Source organism: Pristis pectinata, chromosome 5 (assembly GCF_009764475.1).
Source record: "Pristis pectinata isolate sPriPec2 chromosome 5, sPriPec2.1.pri, whole genome shotgun sequence".
Taxonomy (NCBI): domain Eukaryota; kingdom Metazoa; phylum Chordata; class Chondrichthyes; order Rhinopristiformes; family Pristidae; genus Pristis; species Pristis pectinata.
In genome coordinates, this window is record NC_067409.1 from 85287522 (window position 1) to 85297503 (window position 9982).

General features: G+C 39.4%; 1 protein-coding gene across 5 annotated transcripts in view; it reads left to right on the forward strand.

The window, feature by feature from the left end:
* LOC127570353 (catenin delta-2-like) overlaps nucleotides 1-7889 on the forward strand; it is a 909541-nt gene extending 901652 nt beyond the window's left edge. For all 5 annotated transcript variants that reach the window (XM_052015821.1, XM_052015822.1, XM_052015825.1 and 2 more), the window contains 3 exons: nucleotides 897-1028; nucleotides 3131-3207; nucleotides 7356-7889. In XM_052015821.1, the coding sequence (XP_051871781.1) occupies nucleotides 897-1028; nucleotides 3131-3207; nucleotides 7356-7616 (470 nt within the window). In that variant the 3' untranslated portion in view covers nucleotides 7617-7889. The remainder of the gene's footprint in view (nucleotides 1-896; nucleotides 1029-3130; nucleotides 3208-7355) is intronic.
* The last annotated feature ends 2093 nt before the right edge of the window (nucleotides 7890-9982 follow it).

Genomic DNA, 9982 nt, shown 5'->3' on the forward strand with positions numbered 1-9982 from the left:
GCCGAGGCAGTAGGAAGACTTCCCAGCATAACTGCTGGGAAAGTGCAGAGATTCGCACTGTACCACAGCTTCCAATCAGGAAAATGCCAGTAGTGCTCGAAACTTTAACATTCAAGTATGCTTGTGCAACTGTCCATAACTTCCTAGTTATGAAATTAAAAACTGACAGTTCTGTAGGAACTCCAGAATTTTAGCTTAAAATACTGGCCATTATTTGGTCTTTATCACATTGTTGTCTAGTGGACCATGCAGCGAATATTTTGGTTGCTGAATTTCCTACCTTAAGTATATTTCAAAATATGTTGTATACAAAATTCTATTGCCTTGAACATCCATTGAGGTAGTCAATGATGCTGTGCACATGCAATTCTTTCTTTCACTTGCAGAAGTTTTCTCCCTCAGCCACAATTTCATTAACCCTTAGAAGGGATCAGCTTTGCTGGACAATACAAGGCAGCTTCTCTCCTCAATGCTTGAAAGATTACTTGAGCAGACTGATTCTAGATCCATTTTTTCACTTTGATCATTTTATTGGCCCTATTATTTCAATTTTGTTTGATGTGTTTACATTTGATAGAGCTGAAGACATGATTGTGGTTTGGGGATACCACTCTTTCTTCTGAGTAAGGCGACTGAGTTCGAGCTTCACTTCTGAGATTTTAACAATTACTTTTCTTTTCTGTTGATTCTGGGGATAATGAAATGGGGTGGCGTATGAAACTGTCTTCCTGATTGCAATCACCCTGACAATTTTGTGCTCTAGATTATGTCTCGATTCTAAAAGGCTTTCAGCTGGTCAGGTATTGGGAACATGTCCAGTTTCGAGGGGCCAGCCCCTTTTTTTTAATATGTTTGTAGGAAATATATCTGAATAACACAGTTCCTTTCATTTTCAGCGAGTGCCCCAGCTTCACCTCGAGAGATGATCAACTTAAAGGAAAGAAAATCTGACTATGACACAACTGGCACCAACTCTGGCTACCATGGGAATAAAGGAGAACATACCTCCAGAAAAGATACTGTTCCAGGTGAGAACATGAGAAACAGGACCTGGAGTGGACCTTTGAGCCTTCTCCATCATTCATAGAGTTGTACAACATAGTAAGAGGCCCTTTGGCCCACGGTGTCGATGCTGATCATCAAGTATCTATCTCTACTAATTTAATCCGAACATGAATGATTCTTCACCTCAGTTTCACTTTCACAAACTGATCCTCATACTCCTTGATACTCAGCTATGATACACAGGTTCTAACATATTTTCAGTGAGCAAATTGGAAACATCTTCACTAAACATAAAAGGAATATTCCTCATCATTTTCTCCCTATCTTGCTGAGAGAGCTGATGTATGTGGAGATGGTTTTACAGACCTCTGAAAGAACTCTCCAACTCTATTCAAGCAAACATTCACACTTAAGCCAGGAAAGCCTTGGAAGACCATGAAGCAAATTCAGAATTCAGTTGAGTTCTGTTCTCCGCCAACATTAATCATTGCATTTTTTATAGCAGGACTTGGGGTAGGTTTCCTCGCTTCCATCTCTAACACAGACTTATAGACCCTCACTGTAAACCAAGCTGAGATTAGTTAAGGAAAGGCCTTTCCTAGTCTGCTCTATTCATTGTTTACTGGGATTGGAGTATATTAATTCACCTAATCCAAGGTGATAGTTGGATTTTCATAATCAATGCTTTCATAATCCTTATTCTGTCAATATTTGGATATGATAAAACTCCTTTTGGTTAACAATGATTCTGTCCAATATTAATAAAAATCAGTCAGTATAGGTGGTTTATATTCCCTTATTACCATTTTAACAAAATTTTTTAAAAAAACAAATTGCTTTTAAAAGCTGCCTCTAAATGTATCTGGGAACTTTAGTATTTGACTGACCCTGTGATCCTTTGTACAAAGGGTTTCAGCTTCAACAACTTTTAACAATTGAGGCAAAACTGGAGAGTTCCAGGATATTTTTATTGTGAGAAATGCCTTAAGAGCAGGATCCTCTATTATCAAGAGATAATAGGGAAAAATTCACCTTTGGTTGCCAGCACCAAGCAGGTGCAAGAATGACGGCCATTGATTATATTCATCACTTTCTATTGAAGAGAATGTATATTCTTTTAAGAACTCCCGGGTATTTTAAAAATGTAAGATATGAGGTATATTAGGTCTACCTACTCATTATGTTTAATTCTTTGAGCTTGGGCACAATTTTCACTTACATTGCAAGAGCAGGAAATCACCTTTCAGTGTAACCAAATCTTACCTCCTCCAGAGAAGCTTTGCTTTGTCCTGCTATCGCCAGACTCCTTAAGACCTGAGCACAATGATATTTAAAGACTACCCTGATGGTGTTCTACACCTTCAAAATAAAGGTCTTTATCTTTATTTCTACACAAAGAAATTCATTCTCGAGAACCCTGCATTGACTGTCTGCTAGCTGAGGTATCACGTTGTGCAATGTGTCATTGTAATCAATCCCATTAAAACCATTGAGTCCTGATACTGTTCTCCATCATGCATGGAAAATGTTAATTTTCAAAGCGCAACAGAGAAATAGGATTGAGTCACACTACGTTGTATCTTTGCTACCCAAACACTACAAATAGTTATTTATGGACCTGAACTCAGGTCTAGGGGAGCCCTGGTAAGAAGCAGGAAAACGCTTTTTACAATGGGCACCGTCAAATCAATACTTTTTTTATACTTGTTCTCAGGATGTGGCTAACAGGTTAGAATAGAATTTATTGCCCAACACTAACTGCCTCGAGCAGATGCTGGTGGTGGGTCTAGTTAAAGTGCTGCCATGGCAATGTTGGGGAGCAAATTTCAGAATGTCATCTCATTGATGATGGGGGATCATTAATTAATTTTCCAGTCAAGATGGCAAAGCAAGTAAGTTGGAGATTGAGGTCTGAGAGATGGTGGTCTGAGAGACCAGACAGTAAGGAAAGGGAAGTTACTTCTATACTCTTTTGAAGCCTCTCAGTGGATCTTTGGAAAATGAGGGATTTAGCAGAGGGAAGGCATCTGCTGGCAATAACAAGGCTTAACCAATGACTTACTGATTTTCTTAATATAACCTCTTGTATCACATGCCTTAACATGACCTATTTTTATTTGAACAGCTCAGCTCTCTGTAGTGGCTGGATCAGGCTATAGGAATTCCTATGCTACTCCCGTTGAGGCTATCAAGCACAACCAGGTCTGTTACTCATTTTTAAAAAAACAAATGGTTTATATGTTTGACTATTAGCAGCCTGTGTGGAATGACATCTGAGCTAAGCAGCATATTGCAGCAGCTTTCCTATTCCTTAGTCTCCCTTCACCAGTGAGAATGCTGCAGATTGTAAACTGTAGACACAAGATGCTGGAATCTGGAGCATCCGCAGATGCTGCTTGACCCACCAAGATCCCCCAGCAGTTTATTTTTCACTCCAGTAAATTGTAGCTATTTTCTCTCACTTTGGAAGGAGAATGAGCCTGGTGGATTTTCTTCCCCCAGATTATCTATCCACGTATCTGTCTTATTTCTGTTTACAAGCTGATGGAAGAAGAAAATAATATTAGATGTACTTTTAAAGAAAACTCAGCCTTATTTACTCATCCATTCTCAATCAAGGTATATAGATGAGGCCAAAGCTCAGGAAACCCTGTCTACAATGGAGAAGAATGCTTGTCCAGCCATGTGGTAGGGCAAGGATAACACAAAAAAAATTAGAAGGTTTGTCAACATGGTTGAGTGACTAATTTTATCTCTAACATTTGTGAATTAAAAACTTCCATCGAATGAAACAAAGGATAGGCTTTTCTGTTCCAGCACTTGGTTATATTGGAGAGGAAAACTGCAGCACAAAGAAGGCAAAGAGGTTTGCGTATCCGTAATTGAATGTGCTTGATTTTGTGTGTCCTGGTAGTTCCCGTATACTAGAGATCAGAGAGAAAATATAACTACATTATTGATGAATCTTTATATGCACTAACCATGTTGAAGTCTCATCTGGAGATGTCAAACTCCCAAGATATTCTTATTTTCTTAGTCTTAAAGAAAGAAATATTTTTCTTTATAATTGGCATTTTAACAATTTTTCCTCTCCTTCTTGGGGTCCCATATGTACCATTTAAATTTCTGCCCAAGCACAAAGAGTGATCTTGTCTTTCACCCCAGGAGAGCTCTTGAGGTAACTCAATTGTAGATCACAAAGTTAGCCAGTAAAGTACTTCCTTGTAAGGGAAACAAATTAACTACCAAGGGGATTGATAGGGATAGGGCAGTGGATGTTGTCTACATGGACTTTAGCAAGGCCTTTGACAAGGTCCCGTGTGGTAGCTGGTCCTGAAGCTTAGAATACATGGGGTCCAGGGTGAGGTAGAAAAGTCAATACAAAAATGGCTTGGTGGTAGGAGGCAGAAGGTGGTAGTGGAGGGTTGCTTTTCAGATTGGGGACGTGTAATCAGTGGTGTGCCATAGGGATCGGTGTTAGGGCCTTTATTGTCCGTCAGATATATTAATGATTTGGAAGAGAATGTAGGTGGCATGATTGGGAAGTTTGTGGATGACACTAACATTGGTGATGTAATGAGCAGTGAAGAAGGTTGTCTAAGGATACGACAGGATCGAACCAGAGAAGTGGGCAAGGGAATGGCTGATGGAATTTAACTCTATCAAATGTGAAGTGATGCATTTTGGTAAGATAAACTAGTCCAGGACATACACAGTGAATGGCAGGACCTTGAGGAGTGTTATTGAGCACAAGTACATAGTTCCCTGAAAGTGGCAACATGGGTAGACAGAGTATGGTATGCTTGCCTTCATTGGTCGAAGCATTGAGTATAGGAGTTGGGACATCATGTTACACTTGTACAAATTGTTGGTTAAGCACGTCATAGGAGAGATGTAATTAAGCTAGAGAGGATGCAGAAAAGATTCACATGAATGTTGCCTGGACTAGAGTACTTGAGTTATTAAGAGACTGGATAGGCTGGGACTATTTTCCCTGGAGCGAAGGAGGTTGAGGGGGTGACCTGATAGAGGTTTATAAAATTATGAGAGACATACATAGGGTAGAGAGTTTCAGTTTTTTTCCCCCAGGGTAGGGGAATCCAAAACTAGAGGGTAGAGGTTTAAGTTGAGAGGGGAAAGATTTAAAGGGGATCTGAGGGGCAAGTTTTTCCACAGAGGGTGGTGGATATATGGAATGAACTTCCAGAGGAGGTGGCAGAGGCCGCTTCAATTACAATATTTATAAGACATTTAGACAGGTACGTGGATAGAAAAGATCCAGTGGGATATGGGTCAAATCCAGGCAAAAGGGATTAGCATAGATAGGCATCTTGGTTGGCATGAATGAGTCGGGCCTGCTTCAATGCTGTATAACTCTAAGAATCTATAAACTGAAATTCCATTCCTTCCAGTAATACGTTAAAGGAAAATGCATAGGCCACTCAGCCCCTTGACCCCATTTCATCATTTAACTAGATTAAGGCTGATCAATACTTCAATTCCATTTCCTTACCTTTGCTCCATTACCTTACTTAACAACAATCTACCAGTCTCAGTCTTGAGGGGTCCATTTGACATTAACCATAGACTGGTAGACTTCCACTATCTTTTGTTCTGGAAGTGCTTCCTGATTACCCTCTTGAATGGCCTTCTAATTTTAAAATTGTGTCTCTCCCTCCCCACCCCACCTTTATATATTCTCCACCAGGGAAAATAGTTTCTAATCCTTTTAAATATCTTGATCATCCCTCAAATTTATGGGCATATAAGCCAAATTTATGCAATCTGTTCTCAATATTAATTTTCCAAATGCCAGTTTTATTCTAATGAGTATGTCGTACAACACCAGTAGAAAGCCTCAGATCAAACTTGTATTCTTCCTTCTCTTGCCATCAGTGGCCTAGGAAAATACCAGGTAAATCTTGATACCAAAATGTCATTCTTAATGCAAAATGTTATTAATCTAGACGATCACTGTCCTATTGGGTGAACTAATTCTATACAAACAGAACATAATTTATTAAGTAGTAATTCTAGATAAGCTTTGTTCTTAAAGCGGACAAGACTGAGAAGAATTTAATAAAAATATTCAAAATTCTAATACGTTTTTGATGGGAGGATCTGTTTCTGCTGCCTGAAGCATTGGTAATGAAAAGGCACCAATTTAAAGAAATTAGCAAACTGAGTAGAGGGGAGGTAAAGAAAAATTATTTTACACTGTTTTGATCTGGAATGTACAAATTAAAAGGGTGGTGGAAATAGATTCCATTGTGACTTTCAGGAGGGAATTAGAGTCATAGACAATGCGATGGATACAGGTTTTTCAGCCCAACCAGTCCATGCCGACCACAGTGCCCACCCAGCTAGTCCTAATTTCCTGCATTCGGCCTATATCCCTCTAAGCCTTGCCCCTCCATGTACCTATCCAAGTGCTTCTTAAATGATACTTTTGTACCTGTCTCAACCACTTCCTCTGGCATCTCATTCCATATACTCACCACCCTCTGCATGAAAAAGTTGCCCTTCAAGTCCCTTTTGAATCTTTCCTCACTCACCCTCAACCTATGCCCCCTAATTTTGGACTCCCCTACCGACCCTGCCCTGAGGAAAAGACTGTTACCATCCACCTTACCTATGCCTCTTTTAATTTTAAACACTTCTATAAGGTCGCCCCTCATTCTCCTACAGTCCAAGGAATAAAGACCTACCCCAGCCAAGCTCTCCCTATAACTCAGGCCCTCTAGTCTTGGCAACATCCTTGTAAATCTTTTCTGCACTCTTTCCAGTTTAACCACATCTTTCCTGTAACAGAATGACCAAAACTATACACAGTATTCCAAGTGCAGCCTCACTGACGACTTGTACAACTGCAACATAATGTCCCAACTCCTCTACTCAATGCTGACTGAAGGCCAGTGTGCTAAATGTCTTTTTCACCACACTGTCTACCTGTGACACTGTTTTCAATGAACTATGCACTTGTACTCCTTGGTCCCTCAGTTCCATTACACTCCCTAGTGCCCTACTATTCATAGTGTAAGTCCTACACTGGTTTGACTTTCCAAGATGCATCACCTCATACTTATCTGTATTGAAGTTCATTTGCTGCTCCTTGGCCCACTTCCCTAACCGATCAAGATCTCCCTGTAATCTAAGATAACCCTCTTCACTATTAACAACACCTTCTAATTTTGTGTCATCCGCAAATTTACTGATCAAGCCTTGTGCATTTGCAGCCAAATCTTTTATATAAATAATGAGTTGGACATAAATTTAAAGGGGGAGGGGGAATTGCAGTTATCAACAAGTGCTTAAGTTGAGAATCGTGACCTAATTCCTCTTTCCTATAGGTTTCATCGCAACCTGTTGCACAGGAACCCAGTAGGAAAGACTATGACACTTATCAACCCTATCAAAACTCTACGGGAAATTACGATGACTCTTTCTTTGAAGATCAAGTGCACAGTCGCCCAGCAACCAGTGAATACAACATGCATCTCGGCCTGAAGTCAACAGGCAATTATGTTGATTTCTATTCTGCCGCTCGTCCCTATAGTGAGTTAAACTACGAGACAAGCCACTATCCAGCCTCACCCGATTCTTGGGTCTAAGCAGAGGTGGCAGATACACAAGAAAAAACAAGACCCTGGGAACTGTGCATGTGCATGAATATCACAAGACATTTTTCAGCAAGTCTTAGACTGTCAGAGGTCTGTTCCATAGGACAGTCATTGGGTAAAGTGTGATAGATGGTGGTCAGATGGATAAGTACCAAGAGAAATGCAAGTGACATTCAGCTCATATGAAGGAAATGGAAGATTTGCTCACCAGAGAGCAGGGGTTGGGGGTGTGGTGGGATAGGACTAGAAGTTCCTGATGTGTATACAGAGAAGGAGGGTGATTGGGGAGGGAGGGAGGGGGGGAATAATATTAATCATGTGCAAAGAAAATGGCATTGTGGACAGCAATGAAAGTGGTTGAAAGTGATAAGGAGGGAAATGGGAAAGGCCAAGTCAGAGGTCAAGCACAAGAGCCTGAATGTGTTTACACTTGTTATGGGGACAGTCTGTCACCTCTTGAAGACAAACATTCTCATGTGTCACAGCTTGTAGTTTTCATTCGGATTTTCTTCTGTACAGCAAGACCATTTCCCCCACTGCCTTCCTGGGTTCATTTTTTTTTCATTTTAATGCTTTGTTGTGAAGTATTGGATGTACATTACTGATCAATGAGAGCATTGTGTCCATTACAGCAATGCCAAAGTACTCCTTCCGTCTCTTGTTCTTAATACTGTTTTAATTACGAACAACAAAAGTGTAAGCGAGTTTGAGCAGATGTGTGAATTTCCAAGCTTTTTTTTATGAAGTAACTAACTGAAGGAAGTATTTAGCAGTATTGTTTGTTCTGGTATGTGGATTTGTTTGTGTGGTCACTAACTGAAAACCTCATTGGTCGCTTATATTACGAGCATCATTCCACACGCTCATTTGATGAGACACGCTCTCTCTCTCACTGCCTAAAGTTTTAGATGTAGATATTTGAAGACAATTTTTCATTTATACCAGTTTTGTTTATGACAATACAGTGTTAACAGTAAATAAATGAAGTTGTCATCCATGTTTGTAAAAAATATCGAGGAAAAAAAGAAAAAGTTTTTTCCCCATGTTTCTTTCTCTTGATACAAAATCAACAATAGTTCCAATGTGCCATAAAGTCTGTTCGTGTGAATCTGCAGTATCCTTTTTCAGGCCTAAAACATACTGAATTTTCAAAACTTGGGCAGGTGGGTCAGAGGTAATGTTAATCTAATTTATCAGGTGGGAGGCCCATAGGATCTGATGGAACACTGGTTTTACACCTCACCAATTATTACTCCTTTGAATTTTTTTAAAACACCCCACACAAAATTACATTGATTCTAACGCCTGGCCTAATGTCACTTATTTACTGTAATCAAAGTAAAACAAAATATAGGGGTGGAGTTTGGTGCAAAATCATCATTGCACTTAATCTCATGGGTTTCCAGGTGGGCAGCTTCAGTCAAAGTGAACTTCTCACTTCAAGCCTTCAATGAGCATGTGTTATTTGTGTATGTCCAAACCATAGAGCTGGTCTTAATTAGGAAACATTTAAGTCATCTTACAACACAGCTGGGGTTGACATACAGACTCATGGGTTTTATTGTGTTTAACGTGCTGTGCTGCACTGTATTCCATGGAAACTGGAACCTTTTTTCAAAGAACTGCGTTATATCTCGATACACTGAAGGGTGGCTTACTGAAAGATATTTTCCATTTAGCTGTGATTCAAAGTTACCTGTGTAGGCAAACGTAAAAGGGATACTGCCCTCGTTAAAATAACTCTGTTTTCGAGAATAGTGCAGCAGTACTCATTGGTGCCAAATGAGAAGTTAAAAAAAGATGCTTCAAATTCTAATTGTAGGGAAAAAAAAATACTCTGAAAATCGATGGGTAGCTGATTGTCCTGCTGACAGTTTGTAGATGTAGATAGACAAGATTTAAATTTGTTAAATGCTTTTTACAGTGTGTTTTGTCAACGATGAAGAATAAAAGGGTAAACAGCATACTGGGGTTATATGGAGATTATATAGCCTTTAAACTGCAGTCTTGAAAGAAACTGGGTGATGTGATTAAAAAAAATAAAATGATGCTATTAAAATTTAAAAACTGTTCAAATAAGTTTCTTTAACTAGTGCAATGAAGTCAATATCCTAACATTCCCCATGTATCAACTTTTGAAAATTTTCACAGAAGGAAGGGTGCAGTAAATTCCATCAGAATTTATCTGCAATATTGCAATTAGGGAGGTCACAGCACGTTGGGTAGCAAAACTAAATATTGCAGGATCATCCACTGAATTGCCATGTGCAATTTGTGGTTCTGTTAGCAATTCACCTGCAATCCTGCAAACATTGTAAAAGATTATAAAATTTTTAAGTTGCCTACAAACATAAATT